Below are 24,625 nucleotides of genomic sequence, written 5' to 3'. Positions count from 1 at the left end.
TGAATCTGGCTTAATTACGGTGTAGGATTTTAACTGGATTTATGGCACATATTGGTATACATATATATTAAAATTGTTTCATTAAAGCTGTCTGCAGCATTTCTCACAAACTAAAGGGTGCAATATCTAATCAATGTAGGAGGGACAGGTGAGAGGAAGAGGTGAGGAGTGATTGTGCAGGGTGATTCCTGACCAATATGCATCAGGTTGAGGAGGAGGGTTGATGCTTTGTAAGTGGATGTTTGATGTTTGACTTGAGGGGAAAGGAGGACAGAAGGGAGGAAACAACAAGGCTACCAATGCAGCTGCCATACAAAATAGCTCATTAACTGTCAGTGTAAGCTGACTCAGGGTTAACTTGTAACTGCAGTTGCTGTAAAGTAGTTAATTAACATATTAAAATGCCTCTCACATAAAAACTGTCAAAACTGTAGGGATTCTCACCTTTGACAGAAGTGAGGCAGAGGAAACAGGGGGAAGCTCAGCTGGAGTTTGTATGAAGTTTTAAAAATAGAATTTCTAGTGTTTACTGAGCCTCGTGGTGGCTGCCACACAAAGTTACAAGAATTATGTTCAATACAATACACAGAAAGCAGCTGACAAGTTGTGATGATGGCAGAGGGTTATGTGTTTGTGTGGCTGTGTGTGGTTTTACAGGACATCACAGGAAGCTCTTATCAAAACATTGTTATCTTTTCTCGATTTTTCCAGCAACAGTAGTTATATGTGTCAGCATGCTAAGATGCTCACAGTTACAATGCTAACATACTGCTATTTAGAAGATAGCAATAGTGTTTACCATATTCATCATCTTAGTTTAGCATGGTAGCAAGCGTTTACATTTGCTAATTAGAACAAAACACTAACTACAGCAGATACTGATGGAAATTGTATTAATTTGGATTGTATCAGGTCGTAAATCAATTGGGCAAATTAAAATTTTGACCTGATGGTGGTACTATAGATGAAAAGTTAAGGGACCACAAAACTGATTACAGGGACATGGATGGGTGAGCTAAACATCACACTTTTTTTTTTTTTTTTTTTCCTGTTTCAGTATGAACCAATGTGGAGCAACAGACTGACAAACTAAATTTGTCATCTGTAAAAATAAATAACAAAACTAAGGGTTCAAAATGGCTTAAGAACATGGTCAATGTTACATTCAACTAGCTGGACAAATGCGTGTTAATGATTACAAGACTGGTGACGTCCTTCCTGTTGTTTGGCTTGTTGGCCTCTCATTCACAAGGATTACTCTTCAGTTCCTTTCAGTATGGAAATGGAACTGGAAATGCAGGTGAGTTAATGACATGAAATTATTCAAATGTGAGTAAAGTAATAAATTGAAATAACTATATAGCTGAAATTATTCATAATGGGTCCCTTTCTCCTTTCTTTGCCCAAGGCTATTGGCCAATTGCAATTGAAAACAGTGCTCTTGTCTTTCCATAGTTCTCTGCACTCATCCCTTCAGGCTACATTTCTGCTTTGTGTCCTAAAATATTTCTCCCCTTTGGTTTAATGCTGATGTCCCAGGTGTTGTTTGCAAATTATCATTGCATTTCACCTGACTGACCTCTGCAGGAGTAGTGATCAGTGCTGAGCCCCTCAGAAGACACTCAAAACGTGTCAAAAATGCAGGTGCTCAGAATTCTGCAAAACCGTGTTATTTCAGAAACATGATTTGTATATGGTATAATAACCACATCCGAGTAAAGTGAAAAGCTTTGCCTTGCAGGTGACACACAAAAAACTGTTTCCACTATAATATGTTACAATAAATATGTTTTTTTTTTAAAAAAAAAAAAAAGAAAGAAAAAGAAAGATAAAAGTAATATGATGCTTTTCTTCTGAGAAAACTGAATATGTTTGTTCTTTGCAACACCACACTATAATGCTATAATTTACATAAATTATGTTTATGCTTATGCTTTGTAGGACATATATTCTGCCTTGAACACAGAGTGAGACACAGAGAGTAAATTCCTAACCCTGCAGGAAAATATGAGGGGATTTAAAAACATGACTAATTTGCATTCACTTTCTGGTTCCTGTTAAAACTCTCACTGCAGCATTGGAAAAAAAAAACAAAAAAAAAACATGTAGCTGAGCCACTGTCATTTTAGGTCTATCATTGTCTGTCTGTAGTGTCATTTATCAAGCCGCTGCTGATTAAAATAACATGCATTAGCTTTTCAGCTCGAGCTGGAGAGAGAAATGCACACGCTGTTCTGTCTTTCAGAGGTGAAAGGCACCAGCAACAACAGCAGATTCTGCTTCACTTATAGTGGGCTTTTCAAATTTAAATTCAAAGTAAAAAAAAAACCCAAACCATGCAGACAGTCATTGTCTGCCCATTTGTGCACCTTGGAAAGGAATAAAACCTATCAAAGTAATTATTATTTTTTGTACTGTAAAATGTCTGGCCTTGTATTACAGCTTTAAAAGCAGGAGCCCAGCACAGATGTGTCAGCTGCACTGGAAATATATACATTATCTGTGATACAGTGAACAGCAAAAACATCAACTGGATGCATTCGGTCATATGATCTCATTAACTACATTGACACAACACTGTTGCCTCACAGCAGGAAAGTCATTAGTTTGAACCAGACATCCAGCTGGGTTGTGTCTGAGTGGAGAGTGTGAGCTGTTTGGAGGACAGTAATGTAAACGTGAATGTCTGTCCCCGTCTGACTGACTGACTGACTGACTGACTGACTGAATCAAACAGCACAAACAGTGCAGCTCATTCCAAAGTTATCTCACACTGGAGATGGAGCATCCCTGTAACAAACTGACTACAGTTTTCCATACCCACAGATGGTACAACCACGTACTAGGTTTTTACCTAGTGTTGTTTGACTGGTTGGTTCTTACTGTTCACATAAAGGAGAGAGGATTTAAGAAGTTTGCACATACAATGATAAAAAGAATGACCAAGTCACCAAGAACAAATCAGTTTAGTTCATACCAAAGAACCACTGAAAAGAAAAGGATCAGTGGTGGTTTATGAACATCATGCCACTGTCATTAAGTGATAGAAGACAGCATTCTGACAGTCAGAACATAAAGTAGGTGTCTTTTCATGCAAATGGTTTAATCGGGATATTTACAGAAAGAGCCCAAGCACATGAGAGAGAGCTGTGTCACTGCTGTAAACAGCAATGACATAAAAAGTTTAATGATATTAGTGAAGAGTGTTTTTGTTTCCTCAAAGGCTGCAGCAGTAATGGGTTTTACAAACTTATTTTGAAAAAAAAAAACAACAACAAAAGATTTAAAGTTGTGCTTGTGATCGATCTGTCCAGAGTTTACAATGAGTGTTACAATGACAGGGCCACACACAGGACTTCACATTGTTCTCCAGAGAAAAGGAGGCAGAACACAATACATTTAAAAATCACAATGAAAATCTGGGTTAACAACATGATGGAACAATAATTACAGGCTTCATGAGTCGAAAGGAGAATTTGTTGTGTTGTGGTTTTCTCCTCAGTTTACCTCATTATTAAACTGTCTACAAAAAGTCCCACTCCTCGTCTACTCAGCTTCCCCTGAGAGCACACACACTTTTTCACACTATATCCTTTCCTTTATTTGGATTGCATATACTGTGCATATATACATACATTTGGCTATGCTTTTGTTTTCTTTTATACATTGCATTGATAGTAGAATTACACAGCATTTATCTTGTCATCAGATCACAACAGAGGAAAGTCAGTGAACCTGAGCTGCAGTGTTTGCTGTGGACCATCATCCTGAAGCCTGCAAACATTCTGTCCTACAACATTTCATCTTTTAACATTTTGTTCCCTGCATGAGAGTTACAGAGGAATATTAATTAGCAGGCGCACATCACCATAAACTACAGAACAAGTGGCAGACAGTGCTTAAATGACATCATAAATATAGATTCATTTTATAAACTGTGACACTGCTAATAACAAATCCATGATTGCCTTGGCTGGCACAGTGAGAGACATTTTATTTGAGGAGGAAAAAAAACAGCACAGTCTTGTTGAACTGCCTGCAACACCCAAAGGGAAAGCACATTAATGGCTCCTCTCGACTGAGAAATGACACAGGTGAGCAGAGTCTGGACAGACAATCACAGGACATTGTTATGAACCTTGGAGACCATGTCATGGGAGGGATGTACAGTGTGTGTCGAGACCCAGCAGGTGCACTGTCAGTTTATTAGGAGTGTTAAAGCTGTTGGGGGAAGATGCTACTGAGCAGAGCAGCTATTTCCACCGCTGGCATAAGGTGATTGTTTTTATAAACTAAAAGTTTTCAAATCTCACATCATTTTTTTTTTCTTTTTTACATTTATTTCATGCAGTTGCCACCATTAACCTGACCACACTGTACTGCAGTTCTATGGACTATACAGACATACATATCAAATATATCTTGTATTTTTTGCACCTGTGTTTGCGTATTTTGTATATAGAGCTGTCCAAGACTTGATTTCTGTCCAGACAGACAAACATTTGAACAGGGTTTGGAAGCTGCTGTGCTAAATGTTACTTAATGTTACATGAATGTTACAGTTCATTTATAAGCCATTACTACAGTTGCCAGGTTGGGAAGAATTGTTGACTCCTTCACCGGATTTACATCCATTTATGAACAAATTGTGAATGTTTACAACTTTTTACACCCAGGCAACCCAAATGTTTTTCTAAAAGTCTTTGCAAATGATTTGTGAATGAAATAAGTTCCAACTTGGAGTAAAAGGTTGACTTATTAGAGTGATAAGTGGGTCCATAATCATAAGATACACATGTTTTTCTCATTTCAAACCAGCATAGACATGCATACATACATTATATTTATTCAACTAAGACAACTTCTGATTTCCTGCTCAGAAAAATTCCTCAACAGTTCATGGCAAGTAGAATGCAACATTTTCAGAAAAGTCCTTTATTGAGAATGTATACTGGCACCTACAACACAGGTAAACCAAAGGCAGTGCTGGTGGACTGCATTATAATGTGATGTATTTGTGGTATTTGGTCCACCTTATCTTGACAAAGGTAGTCAATATTGCAAGACTTTTACTAAGGTAATTTGTTTTGAATATTGTGGGCAACCAAATATATAAAAACATTTCAGTATAATGCAGTTCAATGTAAGAAAACCATGAATACAGAGACAGAAATACCATGCTGTTGAATCAATATCTCTCCGACACAAAATTTAAGGTTCACAGAGGTAGCGCTATTGTATGGGGTTGCATCACACTGAACAGGTGTATCTATCTTTCTGTCTCTCAGATGTCAGACACCTCAAGAACTGATTGGAATTGTTAAAATTGTCTTCATTGTATTTGTGTGTGTGTGTGTTATCTGCAAAGCACTCCTGAATGTGCATGCAACCTTTTTAAAAAGACTCACTACTGCCCCCTTGAGCAAAAAAATAATGCAGTTGGGAACAAACATCGTTTGAGGGATCTGACAATACAAATATTATTGTAGAGTATTTGGTGGTTATGCATTTGCTATGTTTACTTTTGTTTAGTGAATAGTAAAGTATATACCTGTGTTGATATGTTGAGTGTATTACATTTGTGAGAACAGACTGCTGAAAGGATGACAAGTTTCAGGATGTTTTCAGGTGGAAGTCAGTCAGGTAATCCCCTCCTGAGCTTTGATAGTCACACCATCACTCATACCCAGTCACTCAGGCAACACCTGTAATATCCAATAACATTAACCCGAGTGGATGTCGGGGAAAAACCACTGATGTTCCCTCCTACACCAAAAGGAGGAGTTAATTATTACACATTTTCCCCCCCTTGGCAACGACAAGAACACGGTGACTCATAGTAATGAGCCAATTAGTTTCATTACAGCCTGAAGTCCTGTGATCGTGGAAACTATGCAGCCTTCCTTTCTTATCTTTGCTGTGAGACTGAGCACTTACAGCAGGATGTGAGGATGGTGTCTGCGGCTTAGCTCTTAGTTTGAATTCAACCCAGTACATCCACTTAAAACACACATGCTCTGCACGTGCCTTAACCTCCCATACCAGGTGGTCTGTATTCTTGTCACGTATGAATTTTCATTCAATTTGCTGGAGTAACCTTATTGTCGTGCTTAGAACAAACACTGGTTGACATCTGAAAACACTTTGTGGCCTCTTAAATTATATGCTTGCATAAGGTGTATATTCAGAAAACCACCTGTTTGTGGTGACTTGGACAATAGATATGATCAGCACTACACCGTTTCAAGCTCTCTTAGCGATTTGGAAACCTTGTCGTTTGAGTAGTTCACACTCTTATCATAATGTAAAAAAAAAAAAAAAAAAAAAACACAACTATGTATTTAAGAATCATCTGGACTGTTTTATTGCTCTCATTTAAAACACTATTCCATAAAAAAAAACTCACCGACATCTGCTTCCCTCCGAGTATGGTTATTGAACACATAAGATGCTTGTACAAAATTGGTTTCAGAGTTAGAACATCCAAAAATATATTACATTAATTGGGGAATTAGAAACAGAAAGCCTCAAAGTCAAGATATACAGATCACAGAACAAAGTGGAAGACAATGTGGTTTTTGATATTTGGTTCAACGCGATTTTAACAGTCTTGTGCTTCACACTGACACCTATTGATGTGATTTTGAAAGCATGAATTAAAGCCCTTATTTGTGCCACAAATCATAAAAACAACACTGATTGTGCATGTCTGTTTCTTCAAAGAAATATATGTACATTTCAAATGATTGAGATGTATTACATTCAAATATGAAAGAATATCTTAGATTTAATGATTGTGTTACAGTGTATACTTCAATCAGCAAGAAAAGCATGATAAGGACTTTTCAACAACATTGCAAAATTAGAGACTGGTGCATTTCACTGCTTATTAAACTGAACACTAAAAATAATTTAGATGATGATGCATTAGAGATTGTATAGCAAAATGTCTGTTTTATAGTGAAGCACTTCTTACTCTGTACACTATAAAGCAGTAGTTCTTCCAGGACTATAAGTCACAACATAGCTTTGCGTCACAGTGATTGTTTGATGATTGTCATTTAAAAAAAAAAAAAAAAAAAACACACACACACACACACACACATTGCATACTTTAAAAAAAAATCAAATGTACTCAAGATTGAAAATGTATCACATTAATGGCTTTTAAATATGATCACATTCAAAAGGAAAATTCAACTCAAATCGACTTTTAGGGTTGAGTTCATGGTAAAGTTTTTGAGAACTTTAAACCCTATTCATTCAGATGGGTTAAAAAAGAAAGGGCCATTACATGTCCCCAATTTCAGTCCATGAAACATTAAAAAAAGACGATGCTATTTCATGCTAATGATATTTTATGCATTTCATTTTCCCTGCATCTGTAGAGATGGTTAAAACAATACTTTTAAATTGTTTGGTTTTGGGATTAAAACCCTAAAATGTAATTTTGGTGGAATTACCCTTTAAAAACGCTGTTAAATCGTACACAATTATTTAATATTGACAAACTAAAAAAACAAAAAAACCCAAAACAAAACAAAACAAAAAAAAAAAAATCAACAATATCTTAAGTGTCAGAGAACAAAAAGGAACTCAACATGAAGATTCAAAGATCCTATGCAGTGCCAGTTGGAAGAACAAAAAACAGAAATCAGCATTTGATCACAAATAATTGCACAAAATTTTAAAAATATAATGCCTGGCACCTACAGAAAATAAGAGGTAGAGCTACATACAGGTATAATACATCTACATCTCCCTAAAACAGGGAAATGACAGCTGAGTGGATACAGATCACCAACAGAATTTGCACAAATAGGGAAGTTAAATGGTAAAGCCGTACTTAAGATTGAAACAGCAAATTATTTTGCCAAGAGTTTAAATACAATAAATATATAAAAGGAAAGAAAGGAAGATTAGGAAACAGAAATAGAGGTTCCAGTCTGTATGCTGTTGAACCATTTACTTCTTACCACACTGAAACAAGCATTGTATTCTTCTGGATGTTTCATGAATATGCAGCCATAAATGGATGCTTGATAAATAATATATATAATACGCCCATAAATACAAAATTAATGTCCGCTCATGACTGTGCACAGATGACCTTACGTAGCCCTTTTGTTCACTAAAAGTTAAGAGGAGGATTTCTTGTGTGCATCCCCCTGTGCTCGCCTCTAAATCCAGTACCTCCACTATGTTTTAAACTTAAAATTCCAGTAGTTATGACTTAAAACCTCCAAGGAACATTAAAAAAAAAAAAAAACTACTATAAAAACAGGACTATCAGAAAAGTGGCTTTGTATGTTTGGTGTTCTTTGGAAAAATCTATAAAAACTGTAGTGAACTCCTCTGAATATGTGTATGTGAATGGTAGGAAGCCATCTGTATTCTACAAACCGACTGTATCCTGGACCTCTTTGATGATTATACATCCCTAGCTGGATGATTAATAAATTATTAGCATACACATTAATAAGACATTAATGCCCCATTAAAACTGCATACAGTTTTCTGCATGAAAACACGCAGATGAACAGTCAAACGGATCTTATGTCAGCCCTCATTAAAATTCAGTACCACCAAAGTGTTTCAATTTTAAGACAAATACCTCCAGCCGTTCTGATTTAAATCCTCACGAGGAATAATATTAAATACCGGTATAAAGCGGTACTATGGTACAAAAGAGGATAGTTATATGTGTTATGTTGTGTTGGTTCTTCTGGATGATTCATTCACAGATCAGTTTCAGAGTTCTTCCTCCAGAAGAAACCGTTATCCTCAGAGTCTCGGCCTATTCGAATCTGAGGCAAACCTTTTGTGTATGAGCCTCTGTCAAGACTGAAAAAGGAGGAGATATGGTGTGATATAAATGTGATGCCTTATGAAGTATGAATTACTATGTGAAATATGTGATGAAAATGCCAACCGGTACTCACTTACTCAGCCACCGTGGGAGACTGAAAGTAATGCTCAGCACGGCGAATGTGGGTTAAGGAAAGTCTGGGATTGATCTCCTGGAAGAGGGGGGAGGGGTAGAAAAATATTTTAAAAACATACTTCACAAAATACTCTGAAGTGTCAAATGGGGCTGCAGGAGAGAAGAGAAAAAGAAAAGAAGGCAAGCACCAACAAAGCTGCTTTTAGGGTTGTCTTACTACGAACCAAGAAGTAAACTTGTTAACAGTTCAAACTGGGTGGTTAAAGAAGCTTTAAGTCAGAAAAAGCATATTGATCCCTTTTAAGATGTTAAAGTTGTTAGAGTGCATGCAAGAAAGTCTAGTGCAACAGACGGAAATGTGAGCATGAGGCCTTTAGAAGCAAACTTTTAAGCAGCCCTTGGAGCTACAGCAAAGCAAATGCTGGCTAGTACTCACTATCCAAAGATTTATCCCCCAACATGGGCTCCTGTTCCATCATATCCATAGAGATTTTTATACTGGGGATATTTTCATGGTAGGGGTAGTCAGACTGTTGGAGGAGGGAGGGAGGAACATTAACACTTATGGACTTTTTTTTGAAGGTGAGGATATACAAGAGGCTGTAGACAATCACATGACAACACTGAACACAGGATAAGGTTTTAAGTACTTTGGCATTTTATCTACTCATATGGATGTTTATAGATTAATTTTCAAAGTATGGTTCACTTACAAATTCAATTTCACTGTCAATGCTTCCCTTCTTCTTGTTTTTCTTTTTCTTCTCATCCTCTTTCTTCTTCTTGTCTTTCTCTGGAATGACATCGTCCAGGTAGCTGAGGTCATGCTGGGAGAACACATAGTCCATGGCCTTGCGCACTGCAACCAATGCCAAGATCTAAAAACAGAGAAATAGTTTGGTTAGCTTTCATGCCCCTGATATCGAGCTCCATGTGTTTTGTGTTCAGTGACTGCAGCCATTTTTCTCACCATGACAGGGAAGATGATGGCAGCCACAGTAGACTTGAGGATCCAGAGGAGAGCCAAACACAGGCCCTGGATGAAGGTGAAGAGGTGGATGCGTCTCTGGGGGACGTGCCGCAGGTAGATCAGGTCCGGCTGGTGCTTTGCTGGCATCAGGAGCAGCTGTAGGCGGTCCATGAACTGATTCACAGACAAAACAGGTTAAGAGACTGGACATGGTGCAGTTGAACAACTACTCCATAGTTTATGAGCACATGCTGGTAACACGCTCTTCAGTAACCAGCAGGGATTACAGTGTGAAATTCAGTTACTACTGTTACTAATTCATTTCAGTTTGATGGAGGTTTCTGCTGCAGTTGTCTTATTTGCATGTTGTGTCTCAGCTGCTAGCTCGCCACCAGTAGCTCTCCTTACATTTTGTCTCTTGGGTCCCAGCTTAACACCACTAGCTTTTCTTACATTTGATTGGCTGATTGGTTTTGTTCAGAGCTGGAGGGTGTGTGAAAAGGAGTACCTTTGACAGAGGTGGGCTAAATAAAGTAATGAAACAACAGTAAAGAAACAAGTGATGTAACAAATTACTCTTGCTGCTGAGTAACTTGTATGGTACCGATTAGCAGGTACTGAAAAGGTAAGACTCACTCACCTGGACACCATTGAGTGATGCCACACCCATGTAGAGAAACACACCGTAGAGCACAGGCATAGGAATGAACTAAAGGACAGAGAGCACAATTAAAAGGGTATTAATGTCTGTAATAACACAGGTTAAATAAAGTCTAAAACCTGAAAATTCAAGCGTGAAATGCAATGAGAATGTTTATTTTTAGCATCACTGCTTAGTTAAAAATAGTCCACAAGCTGCTTTTCTAAGAATGTTTCTTTAGTAGACATTAGTGTGGCCAGTCACTTGGCTGCCATTAGTGAAGGTTTGGTAACTGCTTGCTTAGCATTATCCAGGCAGTCCTAAATCAACTTGAAAGCAGGGGAAAGAAATCCACTACAATCTGGCAAGTCAGTGTGGAAATTAAAGAAACAATATTTGTACCAGTGGATGATTAAATGTGAAATATTTAAAGACATTTAATGCATTATCAATAATAATTTACTTCTTTTTCCCCCCAAAGTCACTATAATATAGCAGATGTCAAGACAATGTGCTATGTGAGACAGTGTGGAACCAGAAGCACAGTATTCAAAATGTCCACAAGGGGGAGCACCAGCTCCAACAATCTCCACTCAGTGGCTTCACATTTTTTATTTGGCACCTTAATGAGGGAATGGAAACTCAAGAAGGCACTCAGCTGCAATCTGAGCTTAGGCACTGATGAGCATGCTTATTTCACATTGCATTACTTCAACTATTGGAGTTCCTAATCGGATGTATAAAAGATTTGAAATTATTTTAAATTTAAAAGGGGTGACAGGAGTTTGTCTTAAAAGAGGACGACAGTAATCCATATTTCCATGGAAGAATTAAGAAGCTGGACGACTACCTTGAGGATGGGGGCCATGAAGACAGAGAGTCCTGTGAGGAGGAATACAAAGATGCCAGTGACCCTTTGCTCCCTGGATTGGGGGGGAAAAGAGGAAAAACACAAGATTAATCAATAACTCTCACAAGTGGATCTGAATCAAAACTGAACACACAGTTCATACCATGTTTCTATAATGATTCAGTCAGATAGGATTAACTCACTAGTCTGCCATCTAGCCACTTGCTAACAGATTTATTTACACCTGCCGATCCAAAATGAATACAATTAGCTACCTAGCACAGTCAAAAGCCAACAACACTCTGGGAAAGTGTGGAAGGAGTATAAACTTCAGGTCTGCTCCATCACATAAGAAACAATCTAATTCTCAAATGGCACAGATACTGTGTCCAGCAGCTGCATTAACTCACCTGACACCCAGGAATTTAGGCTGCTCTCCGGGGGCTGATGTCTGGGTCTCCATCTTCAGAGAGTCGATGTGGGCGATGGAGATGACAGTGGCGGCCACGTACCATGGCAGGCCCATGAAAGAGCAGATCATCATCAGGATGGCCACCCAGAACAGGTCCAAGTGATAACCCGCTCCTTTCTGAGAATAGACATGACGAAAAAACAGCAGAGAAGAAGAACACACTTATCAGAATTAAATCACAAGAAAAATGATTGCAAGGCCACTGATACCTTGTTCACCAAGGTCATTCCTTCAATATATTAGGGAAACTGAGAGTTTTAGGACTCAATGAGGAAGTGTTAATATTCTATAATCACAACAATATCATACAGTCTACACATATATCATAGTAAAGCAGTATAGAGAGATATCATTTGACTGTGAGGGATGCACTGAGGTTCTCCTATTCAGTAATTTTCTGTACAGCTTAATCCTTGAAATTTTTTCATGTATTTTATCAACAAATTTTGAAAAAATGAATTAAACTTTGAGGTGGTGCTCCAACCTTGAGTTTATGCTCTTTCCTGTTGACGATCACAGCAGTGATCTGCTGATCCATAAATATGAGAATGGTGACCAGCAGAGCGGGGAGTGCAGCGGCCAGGTACACCCACCAAGGGTTTCCTCCAAAAGGAGTAATAAACCAGCCCCTCTGTGGACTCGTGGGCTAGGCAAAAATAATAAGAACAAGACCGTTAAAGAGATCCAGACTCCAGGATAACTTCTCAGAACAGGAAAAAATACCCAATTTAGGATAGTCACTTAATTACACTCTTCAGTCTTAACACTAACCAGAGTCTGAAATTACTGGTGCATCATTACATGACAGAAATCTGTGAATTAAGACTCTGTGGTCAAACAAAGCTGGCTCTGTGCTTGCAATGATAAGACAGTCTGTGTTCTCACATCACCTATAATCAAGTTGTTATTCGATGCAGGTGCCCGCTCCTCTACCCCATCATTCCCTTTCTTAGTCTCAAGGCAAGGGGGGGGGGGTCTTAACGCCAAATGAGGAACATTTGAGCTAAGCAATCTCCAAGACTGACTGTGTCTTAGTTTCAGGTAGTATGTATCGCTTACTGGGCAAACTACAAAGAAAGCATTATAGTGGGATTTCAAAGAATTACAGAAGCTTTCTAGCAGAAACACGCATCATTATTGGTGTAATTAGAGGAAACTGCACCTGGCCGGCCCATGTCATTCAGCTACAAATAATACAGTGCAACAATTTCAAGAATAATGACTACTTTCTTATCTCGGATATATACATTTTGTGGTATGTACCTTGAATTCACTTGGCACTATGAGCTTTGGAGTGTCCACACCGACAAAGGCGTCCACGCCACAGAAGAGAAGAATGGTCAGGATGATCGCAAAGTCACTGATGAGCTTCCTCACCTGGAAGGAGTGAAACATTTAAAAGGTTTGGTGATGTGTTTTTTGCTTCTGGTAGAGGGAACTACTGGTTGTACTGACACTTCCCCTCATGTGTTTGACCAAGACCTACACCCTGTTTAATGCAATGTTTGTAGATATTACCTTGCTGACTGTGTGCATTTACTGCTAGGGCAGTTAGCACAATTACAGCTGTAATTTCTTCTAAGTAAACAAAGTAGATGATGACTAACTGTAAACAAGTTTTAAACTAGACTGGATGGCTGATAATATAAGACAAATATTTTGCAAGGAAAAAAAAACCCAAATTATAATATCTTGTGATCCCTTAGCTCGAACTTAGCATGCTGACAAGTTAAACTGTGATGGTGAACATTGTAAACATTCTAGCTGCTAACATCAGCATTGTCACTGTGAGTATGTTAACATGTTGCACAGCCTAACACCACTGTAGACTCTTAGTTTTGGTCAGTGATGAACTCTTATCAGCTCTTCCTGATCTGCTATTTACTTTGGTGAGTTCAGACTAGTGCTGTTACTGATTTGAATAACATGAATGAACTACCTGCAATTTATGGATCTGAAGTGAAGCCTCCTGCCTTCTTTGCCTCAAACACTGTTAACAGTGTGAAATCTGACCTTCCCACATTGACTCTTGACACCTGAGCTTGTTGACTAAACTGAGAACTGTCAGTTACATGTGTTTGGTGAACACCAATAGTCACTCAAGCCAACTGTGCCAATTTCTGTGCTGTTCACTCTGGGACCCAGAGTTGGAAAACAACTGCCTGTCCGTGCTGCGCATACACTGATAAGTGCTGTCACTCACTGTGGTGGGGAAGAAGCGGCTCGTCTTGAACTTCTTCAGACCCATGGAGCAGGTGTAGGTCCCAAAGAACAAGATGAAGGACATCAGGGTGATGTCAGGCACGTAGCCACAGGCCTCTCCGACCAGCCTCCCTCCGTACTTCAGACACTGCTGCCTGCTCAGGGACGCCCAGGTGGCATTTACTGGCTGGAGAGACAAGGGCAAAAAGGTGCCTTTAACCAACAAGCAATGAAGCAAAGGTTTTAAAATTCTGAATTCATGCTGCTAAATGTGACAGAAACAAGGACATGACATACCAGATCAGTACTGTTTGTCCAGGCAGAGACATCAAGGAGTTCTGATGAGTTGCCTAGTAAAGAGAAACAATAATATCTAATCACCAATGTGAGAATACTTCCATTACTTGCAGTATCACATTTGCCATTTTCAATCCGTGTCAACATCTCTCTTTCAGACAATCCTGTCAAGTCATTTGCGACACAGAAACTGATAGGTCTGTTGAGAAAGTAAACAGTGGTATCTACAGGCTGACACATTCTAGTATCATTTGTTATCTCCACTGTAAATAGGGAAGAAATGAGTTGAAAGCTTTGTTTGACACACAATAGTAATATCGCTGCCAAATGGGACAAAACCAAATACGACTGTTCAGCTTTCACTGTCTGGTATCACTGGTAATACTGAGATTCTCATGGCGCCCAAATACAATCAACAATGAGGAGTTTTTGGGGAGAGAACAGTTCAAGATGACTGAGTGTTGGTATCAGACACTGCCTATGTTAGTGGATATAGTGACGCGCCAACTGTAATCTATCTTATTTGGCCTTTCCAGCCGATTGGTCTTAATCCATTGCAGCAAAAGTGAAGACAACGTACCAGGCATACATTGGCAGTCATACTGAGTGACGAGGTTGGGATCGTAATCCGAGTTGATGGGGTTGTGGTGGGCCAGCTTTATCATCTTTTTGAAAGCGTCGTAGATGAAGATGAAGCTGATGAGCGCAGAGAAACCTTCCTCGGTGAAGCGTGTGAAGTACTGCACCAGGAAGCTGGCGTCTGTGGCGACCAGCACCAGACAGAATATACCCGACCACAGGCCGATCCACAGCCGGAACTCAAGGTAGTCGAAGTCGTTGTCTCTGAGGAGAAGATTCACAGAGAGAGAGTTTTATTTATTTATTAATTTCCAAGCAATTATAATCCCTCAAAGAATTCACTGGACTTTCAGTTAAATCTGTCTAACCTGAGGTTTAGACTCCATAAAGTGTTTTTAAAGGTTATTCATGCCCTTCATAATAAAACAACAGTTATTTTGAAGCTGTGACACTCAAGAACCTGCAGCCATCAGTAGTAAGCAGTCTACTCACTATATGGAGAATATCCACTTATGGTATATATGTACGCATTCAGCAGCTGTAGGCAGACTAGCAGCTGCCACTGACTCAGCAGCCATTGACATGAGGCATGGAAACATTTGGAGGACACAGACGCCACAACGTCTTCACTCGCAGTGTAAAATTAAATGAGAGTGAATTATTAATAATGGAACATAATCAGCATGGTGTTTGGTAATGCTAGAAGACTCCCTCTCATTGAGAGGAAGGGAGTACAGTGGAAGGCGGAGGGAGAAGTCAGCATTTAACAGCCTTTAATTCCCACCGGATATTGTGAAATTATGTGGTTAATCTGCACAACAAGGGCACAATAAGTGGTATTACATGTAGTGATATAGTGGTGTTATATACAGGCTACTGTGTCTGTTTTATGCATTCAAATTTTAAAACAATAGATAGTGTTATTAATGCCTTTTGTTTAAAAGACTTTATGCTCTCCTTCATTTAGTTCTACACAAGGGTGTGTGTGTTGCTGGTGTTGTCCCACAGTCAATCAGGACAGGAAGCTGATGACATAAACAAATACAAAATTAACAGTCAGCTGGCAACTGGAAGAAACAAAGCTTTTAGCAAAATTGCCAGCTGTAAATGTGAATTACCCATTTGTATTCATTATGCTTTTACTGTATGTAGGATGGAAACTGTGTAAACACAAACTGCATCTTTCCTCTGGCGTAAAACGACAATCTATAAAATACCTCCTGGGCTGCTGTGGCTTCTTTTGAACTTTGTTTCTCCCTCAGTAATATTCAGATGTTTTTAAAGTGACTGAATGAGTTTGATTAGTAACTACTCACTTGCTGAAGTTGAACAGGAGTCTTTCAAAGACAAGCACCGGGCCTGTGCTGCTGAGAATAGTCAGGGGCTGACCAGCCAGCAGACAGAACACTGCTCCTGTCAGCGCTGTACCCAGGAAACTTTCCAACACTCCCTGCAACACAGCACACACAGAGAAACACATGTGGACATTACACACAACTCACAGAGTGCGCTAAGCCTAGTAAATACACAGAAGAGATGAAAGAGCACATTCACATGGTGAGCATGACTCAATATTAGCTACCTTTAAAAGAAATTATTTAACACTTTCTTTTATTAGTGATAAGCATAGCTTTTACTTATTCTCTCTCTACAACTCTTTGTGAGCCTCTGATCCATTGATGACATAATTCTGCTTATTCAGCTAGAAGGTTTGTTTCCTCTGTACACATCACATAGTTGTAGTTCTGGCTCACCAAGAAAAGCCTGTTTAATTTCCACTCATATCAGCCCAATGCTACAAACACATAGTAGATGGATGAGTAATTGACAACTAGGGCTATGCCTCTGAGACCTGCACTGAGAAAGGTCAGGTGAGGGCAGGGATTCCCTGAGTGGTAAAGGGGAGTGATGCAGGGTTGAGGAGCAGTAACTGTGGGGATGGGGGAGGAGTGGTCATTGGACACGGAGCCATGACGAGGCTACAGTGGCTGAGTAATCTGGATCTGTGGTTATTTACAGCCCGGGCAAATCCCTGAGGCCGGTGCTCTGCAGGTCTTCTAGGATGCAGGCTCTTTGCTAGGAGAGCAAGTACCTTAGTCACTGGACAACTGTATACACTCAGCTATCAGGGGCACAAGGATGGATGCAGCAGGCAGTGTATACTATCATATCACAACTGTACAACTCTTTCCTCTGTAGTCCTGTTAACAGCAGGTACAACAGATGGATGCTGTATGAGCCTTTGAGCTCCAAATTAGCAGGGCTTATCAGCTGAAGTCAGCTCTTTTTGTTGTTCATTAGTTTGTGACTTAACACTGAGAGCCATAATGAAGGTTAAAAAAACACCTTAAAATAGATTCAAGTGATTAAGGGTGAGTGTACATAGGAAACATATGGAAAACAAACTAAAAAAGAAGTATGAAATTGAGTCAATTATATTTAGTACTAAAACATAGCTATGCAAACATTATCAGATTATTAATCTGGTTACTTTCACACCTGTACTGGTTTAACAAGAAGTTGTTCTATTTATTACTAAGTGTCCCTGGGATTTTGACCTCTGTGTGTGTTTTTGCATGTGTGTGTGTGAGACCAAAATAAAGGTTCAGAATCACACCTCAGCAAAACACAGCCAACGTTCACATTAGAATCTATTTGGAAGTGATCAAACAACATGTGCTAAGTTGCTCAGTTTAACTCAGTACATTGTTTTCAAAGGGAAGTGCTGCACTAACTGGGGGGTTACCTGCATGTTATCTGTAGCATCTCCAAGTAAGCCTCCAAATGTGATAGCATTGGTGACTGTGCCCAGATAGATAAACAGGATGGCAGAGAGAGACTGGATATGTAGGGCATCATAGAAGTCACTGGCAAAAAATGGCAGCTTCCGCTTGATATCCAGGATGAGACCTCCACAGAATCTTAAAGACAGAACCATTCAAATTAGTAGCCTGTGAATATTCTCATTCATCCAGGTCATGGTTATCTCAAGGAAGTTTTAATCAAACGCAACTGGACAACAGGACTTAGTTGGTTTTAATCGAACGCAACTGGACTTAGTTGCGTTCGATAAAACTTCCTTGAGGTATTCAAATCAGTAGGTGCAACATGGTATGATGACGTAACATGGCTAAATGACACATGACTTTCATAAGGTGAGAAGGAAAGTTTCCAAAGACAGAAAAACCTGTTCCGAAAACAAAACAAAGAGTGATCCAGTGGTGAATTGCTTTTGTTGTTCTTTCGTTTATATGTGGAACATTTCCTTATTGGAGACTTATTGCAAGAGTGAAGAGACAAAGACTAAATCTTTTTCCACGGAAGGATTATTTTTTTTAAATAAAAATGCTCATTTAGATCAGAAAAGGTGTGAGCTTTTTTGTCCACAACCTGTGAGAATGATATTATACAGGTAGAAATTTATCAACAATAATTTCAATAATGGAAGTGAAATCTCTATTACTTTCTTGTGCGCTGAAGCTCCTCCCCAACCTGGTGACCTCCTCCCCCTCCATGTCCCGTATCATGGGGAGTGTCGCCATTCATCTGAGGTGCCTCTAATCCAACGTACATGTTCTTCCTTAAAACAAAAAGACAAACACAGTCACATACCACAAACTATTGATACATTCAAGAACACAGAGAACCTAGCTAGCTAGCTTGCCTGTTTTGTCTATCAACAACAACAATAACAAAAAATGTGGTGTTAAATCATTTTTCAAATTTTTCTAATATTTACAATAATAAAAATTGTGTATTTATTGAAACATACGCCACATAAGCCACTACGTCTACAGTATATACAGATGAAAAATGAAGACAACAAACCATTTGTCTAAAGAGGAAAGATCAGCCATTTTGTGTTAAGTTATAACTCACATTACACATAAGACATTAGCAAGGTTAAAGAGAAATTGTGTAACTTCTGAGAAAAGCACAATCATCATTTTATGAATGAAAATTTGAATTCATAAGCAATAAAACATGCTCTTGTTCAATTCAATACCACATGACTACAAGCTTATGGCAGCTAATGTTTGCATATGTTGATGGTCTTCAAGTAAATATTGCTGCTGTAACAGATGTTACAGAGACAGTGTGTTGACTTAATGACTCCTCTCCACCTCTGCTACTGTTATAAAGGCTTAGCATTAGTTTAGTTGAAAGCAAAGTGTGATGTGAGGTGGATTTCCCTGCAACGTGTCAAATGTACTGCATGTTGGTGTGACACACTGGAGAGATTTGTAATTGATTTATGTGCAGTGACTTCATTAATGTGGATTAGGTCGTTGTGGATTAGAGCAAACCTCTTGTCTGAGGAGGGCAGAGACTTGGGTGGCTCTATCCTGATGTCAGGGTCCCACTCGCCGGGGGGCAGGACGATAACCTCATCCAGGAACTCCTCAATACCAGCCAGCAGGTCCTGCCTGTCCTTCGCTTTGTAGGCGATATCATGGAATACCTGTCAGCAGACAAACATAACTGGCCTATTAGTAATCAGCCAACTAATAATATAACATGTACTTAATTATCTATCCAGGGTTTTTGAGAAAAAAAAACAAAAAAAACACAGAGGGCAGTATGTCACTGAAATGCAAAATTTGACGACCAACCTCACCAGTATAATCCTGACAACAACTAAGAATTTTCTAAACTCTTTCACAGTGTACATAAAGAGTGTGTCATCATTTGTGTGTGTCCCAGGACCACTAGAAACACACAGGTATAGTATTACTGGACAGGTTAGGGGTGATTACTCAAAAACACAAACATCTGATAAACCTCTGACACCACTATCACACTGAGAACTGAGAGGGTAAAGTTTAACTTGAGGAAATCCTGGAAAAAACACTTCCTATCCTGCTATGTTGACATATGAGATATACTGGGAAGAGTTGAGGCCTGTGGGAATTTGTGGGCCAGGTGCTCTCGAGGTTAAGAACATTGTGAGCTGCCTGTTAACATTCCTAACACAGAGGTTTAGTCAGGAGAAGTGAAGGTACACATCAGGGACACAAAGCAGACAGAGTTGAAAATCTAGGGGAGGATAAAACAAGCCTATAATGCAAAGAAATAAATAAAAACTGTTGGTTTATTGATAGCATTACTGTGCCGATAACAAAACAAATTTGTCTACCATGACTTCAACATGCAGCTTAAAAGTTAAGTTATTCACTACAAACAGCCTGGCTAGGCCAACTGCTGTGATGATTAATACAGCAATATCCAGAAAGCTCAGAGTTGGCAAGAGGACAGGTACTGTGGGAGGTGTAGGTGGACAGCCTTTTCATGTCATGAAAATTCCCCAAAAGCTGTAATAACTGTAATCATTTTGGTGATCCTTTTCATATATTTCAATCATAACAATTGAACAATTGAATGCATAGGCTAACACTGTTTATTAGCCATTCATTTACTGTTTGTAGAGCAGGAGAGATCAATATCAGTATCAGACTAGCAACTTCCACAATCTTAATTTAGTGTTGTACTGTCCAGCAGATTAGCCACCTCATTCCAAAACAAAATCTTGAGATGCCCATTAACCCAGGGTCACCACCAATCTGGGCTTAATTAGTCTAGTCTAATCAGATCTGAAAGAGCATGACCTATGATCTATTGCGTTAGAAGAGTGAGAATCAGCTAAGTATTTTGTTGGTCCTAAATATACACAATTCAAGACAATTCAAACAAACAACTCATTAATCATTGTAAATTAATATCTGGGCCACATAGCACCTCTTATTTAAAGTTAATGTAATGTAATAATGCAAGTATACCTACCATCAAAACCAGGTAACTAACCCTAACCCTAATGTTACAAGTGAAGTGACAAAATATGAAAATAGCATAATATTAACGTACCTCATCTGACATCAGGGTGGCGATAGCTCTTCCAATCTCATGGTAGGACTTTGCTTTACCTTTGGGGCCCAGCAGCACAAAGAGAAATCTAAGTAACAACAAGAAAATCAGATGTTAGTGTCCATTTACAATTGTTTCATTGTAGTTGATCCATGACATCAATAAAATCTGTGACTTCATCTTGAGTGTTGATAGTACATATGATGCAATGCGCTCTACCTTGTGGGTACAGGGACCTCAGTCAGAGCCCCCAGCATGACAGCCTGCTGCAGACGAACAAACGCCACGAAGGGAGTTTCTAAGAAATCTACCTCTCCGACCAGCACGTTTGAAGCCTCGGCATCACGTGGCAACTTCTTCATGAACTTATTCTTCAGCTGTTAGGACAGAGTGAGCAGGGTAAAATGTCAGTGAATGAAAGTGTCAAGCAGGATTTGTAAAAATGAACGCTAATTATTTGGTACAAGATACAGATTTAAGAAGCAGGACATGAGCATAAGAACTCTTTCTTCTTTCTTTGTCACAAGCAGTGTGATGATGTCAAATAAATGTGGTACTTAGAGATTGACGTGTGTTTTTACTGTATCTATAAGTACATAAGAACAGGTAGTGCCCGCCCTTTCCTAGAATTATTTGCTCAACAGTGGCTAGACTTTATGCCACCCAATAAACATACTTTACTACAATGAATGAAACTGTATCTACAGTCTCACACTAAAGTGACATGCAACACACTGAGGTCATTTTGGATTTATCAAAAAGGGTATACTATACACACATAAGCTGTGGATGATAGCAAACAGGCCTTGCAAGGAGATGATTTACTAAGGCCTTGGTATAATATCAAAGGCCGGGCCATTCTGACAATTCTACAGTTTTGTTAACTGTTGTTCAGGCATAATTCCAGGTGTTACACTTTAACCACTTCTGTGATTTTTCATCTACGTGCGACGTATCTGTTGACCACACAGCCAGTTTCCCCACCCATGAGTCATGACAAAGAGAGAAACTGCATGTGCTGATGACAGAAACTCGCACCACAAACACCGCAGACAGTGAGCTTTTGTTGCACAGAGCATGGACTGAGAGCCAGAGGTCTTATCTATCAGTATGTGAGGCTCACAAGCTCATGCATACACACAGCCCGACACATGACCCTGCATAGAGCTGCTTTGTGAATGGAAGCCTGACTTAACATCTACTATACTGCACAGTAGCACGCACATCATCTCTGTGCAATGACATAGAAAGACACAAATATATTACCTGATCCTTCTCTGGTTTGTCAGAGAAGTCACTCAGGCTGTTGGAGGTGAGGTTTCGATGAGTTGTAGTTGGGCTACCTGCAGAGAAGTAAGACACTGTTAGGATTTAAAGAGGCCCTGGGGTGAGACTGCAAGGCTTCAAATGAGACATGACTGGCCAAGAGAGAAGATGAGTCCAAGAAAAGAAAGGCATCAGGAAAGTACATGAAGAGAGCCAGAAACATCAGGCCCTAGCTAAATGTGGCGAGGCTTAAGCTTTAGGACTAATGCCAGATGGTCGTTCATTCAGGCTCTCCAGAGAGAGGAGAGCTGGGAGACATGGCCGTCTTATGTCAGCTGCTTATACACGTCAGCAGAAACACACTTAGGCAACTATTGGCAAATGAGTGAGAATGTAAACTTTGGAACACCATTTGATACGGTCCACTGTTACTGACAATGTTACTGAACATTTTTGCCAAATAAATATTTAGTTAGGCACATTGGGAGTTATTGAGTGAGACTATTGGATCTTTGTGTTTCTACACTGAAACACATCCAGCTTTTTAACATGATGGGCTGAAGGAGAGCTCAGCTGTATTCCATATTTTTGGCTGTAGTCAAACTTGTTAATTTCCATGCGTTCAGCTTTTACAGTGCATGGGAGTAATACACTGCTTTCAGCAGGACTGCCGTGACCTCACTTACAGAGGTATCCCATGCTGGAGCTCCTCATGACCTCACATGGTTCCTCTGAGTCTTGTGGGGTTAAACAAGGCACAGGGTTCTCAAGGGTGTTGCGTGCTATAACACCCCAGATGCAGGAAGTCAGAGGCAGCATAGACCCGAAGAGAAGGAAAAACAGGGAAGAGAAGAAGGAAAAGCAGATTGGGAGGGTGGAGAGAAGACAAGAAGGAAAAGAAGTGAGAAGTTGTATTAGGAAAAGAGCATCAACAACAGAAGTTAGTGTTTGAATTTTACATCAGAAATAAGAAATGGGAGGAAAAAGAGAATAAAAGTGGAAAGGTTTGGTTTAAGGGAGATAAAAATGTTTTTCATTACCGTTCTCCTGGTTGGAGAACAGCCTACTTGCACTGGACACACTCTTGCCAATGTCTGCAAGAGAGCGCAAGTTGGACTTCTTGGTCTGATGGCGATGCTTCCGTAGCAGCGTGTACATGACCTTCTCCTTCAGGTCAGCCTTCAACTGGCCAGTCTCAATCTGGCTGTCGGTGATCATCTCTGTAAAGAGGGACAGATTGATCATGGTCAAAACGGAGTTGTCCTAAGGTTCCTCAAAACCTTCAGTGTGTCAGTGTTTTGGGTGTTCTACATGTGATCAACCCCACTTACCAACAACCTGTGGCAGCGTGCTGGCCTCCAGGTCCAGCATGATCGTGCCCTTCTCGATGCACGTTTTGAGCTCCATTAAGCTGTGCAAGGACAGCGTGGCCACATGAGGCTTACTCCAGCGCTCACCGCCCTTCTCCACCTTTTCCTCAAATTTGATCCATCTAGACAGAGGAGGACAAAAGACAGACAGACAGAGGGTGTTAAGATGTATTTACAGTACTGGACTGCTGTGTTGCACCGTGCCAATGAAAGTGACGTTTCAGAAAAAGCCCAGATGCCAGATTGTGTATAATACATTTTTTTCCTCCTCTCATACAGGTTCCTGAAAAGTCACTGCACAATATAAATAAGCGTACGTAACAGTGGCTTTATACATTTATGAACAAATACGGGCCACAAACAAAAGCAGACAAGATGGGTTCTCCTTTCTTTACTAAAACAACCCCAATGTGTTTTGAATTGGACACAGTTCACAAAGCAACAATAGGGGATGCAGGCCAGTGTAGATATGAAAAAATAAACCACTAGACATGAGAAAAAAAACATGGCATGCAGGAACGCCGACAGTCCTCCATGACTCTCAGGCCACACGTGGCTCAGTAAAAGAAATGAGACTTTGTTACTACCACGGATAGCTTAGTCTTGAAGGCAAGACCTACAACAAGGATTCTTTTTAATAATAATGCCTCACATGTCACCACTACAAAGAGCCATTCTCCTGAGGCCTGAGGATGAAGTTTCCTCTGGGGATAGAGTATCCCTCTGGCTGTGGTCCACACGTCTGTGACTGGCTGTCTTACTGGGAGAGTCTGGCCATGGAGACACTGTCAACCTCAAGAGGTTCATTTACCTTCCTTTTTATGTAACTCGCTCTTTCCCCTCCCAAAATAGGACAAAGAATTTATTTGTCACTAGTCTGTAAATTACTTATTATGGTAATATTATATGCTTCTTAGACACAGATTTACACAATACTAACATTTCTATGAAAATATATCTTAAGCGCCACAACAATTTTAGCTTAATTAGTGGAGATAATTAAGTGCAGCTGAACCATAGACATAGACATTACCCACAATGCAACTCAATCGTTAACAATTCAGTCGAAAAATGTGTTATGCTAGTAGCAGCTAAGGTAGCCTAAAGCCACAAATCTGAAGCAGAGATGAGCAGTGGGCTGCAGACTTTGGTAAGCTCACTTCTTTCGAACTC

General features: G+C 39.6%; 1 protein-coding gene across 2 annotated transcripts in view; it reads right to left on the bottom strand.

Annotated features, from left to right (window-relative positions):
* Positions 1-6,340: 6,340 nt before the first annotated feature.
* Positions 6,341-24,625, bottom strand: part of LOC108882871 (electrogenic sodium bicarbonate cotransporter 1) — a 30,121-nt gene continuing 11,836 nt past the window's right edge. Inside the window, exons 5-26 of one of the 2 annotated variants that reach the window (XM_018675677.2) lie at positions 23,414-23,574; positions 23,123-23,302; positions 22,083-22,159; positions 21,036-21,193; positions 20,817-20,904; positions 19,262-19,416; positions 18,418-18,534; positions 17,701-17,875; positions 16,271-16,404; positions 14,956-15,218; positions 14,376-14,428; positions 14,080-14,265; positions 13,140-13,253; positions 12,361-12,522; positions 11,815-11,993; positions 11,405-11,477; positions 10,555-10,623; positions 9,915-10,088; positions 9,658-9,822; positions 9,381-9,474; positions 8,943-9,020; positions 6,341-8,844 (exon numbers count right to left, since the gene is read on the bottom strand). In XM_018675677.2, the coding sequence (XP_018531193.1) occupies positions 8,977-9,020; positions 9,381-9,474; positions 9,658-9,822; positions 9,915-10,088; positions 10,555-10,623; positions 11,405-11,477; positions 11,815-11,993; positions 12,361-12,522; positions 13,140-13,253; positions 14,080-14,265; positions 14,376-14,428; positions 14,956-15,218; positions 16,271-16,404; positions 17,701-17,875; positions 18,418-18,534; positions 19,262-19,416; positions 20,817-20,904; positions 21,036-21,193; positions 22,083-22,159; positions 23,123-23,302; positions 23,414-23,574 (2,821 nt within the window). In that variant the 3' untranslated portion in view covers positions 6,341-8,844; positions 8,943-8,976. The remainder of the gene's footprint in view (positions 8,845-8,942; positions 9,021-9,380; positions 9,475-9,657; positions 9,823-9,914; positions 10,089-10,554; positions 10,624-11,404; positions 11,478-11,814; positions 11,994-12,360; positions 12,523-13,139; positions 13,254-14,079; positions 14,266-14,375; positions 14,429-14,955; positions 15,219-16,270; positions 16,405-17,700; positions 17,876-18,417; positions 18,535-19,261; positions 19,417-20,816; positions 20,905-21,035; positions 21,194-22,082; positions 22,160-23,122; positions 23,303-23,413; positions 23,575-24,625) is intronic. The other variant, XM_018675754.2, reaches the window with a different exon arrangement.

The sequence above is a fragment of the Lates calcarifer genome, linkage group LG9 (assembly GCF_001640805.2).
Source record: "Lates calcarifer isolate ASB-BC8 linkage group LG9, TLL_Latcal_v3, whole genome shotgun sequence".
Taxonomy (NCBI): Eukaryota; Metazoa; Chordata; class Actinopteri; family Centropomidae; genus Lates; species Lates calcarifer.
The sequence above is the reverse complement of the archived record's forward strand: the minus strand, read 5'-3'. Positions and strand labels throughout refer to the sequence as shown.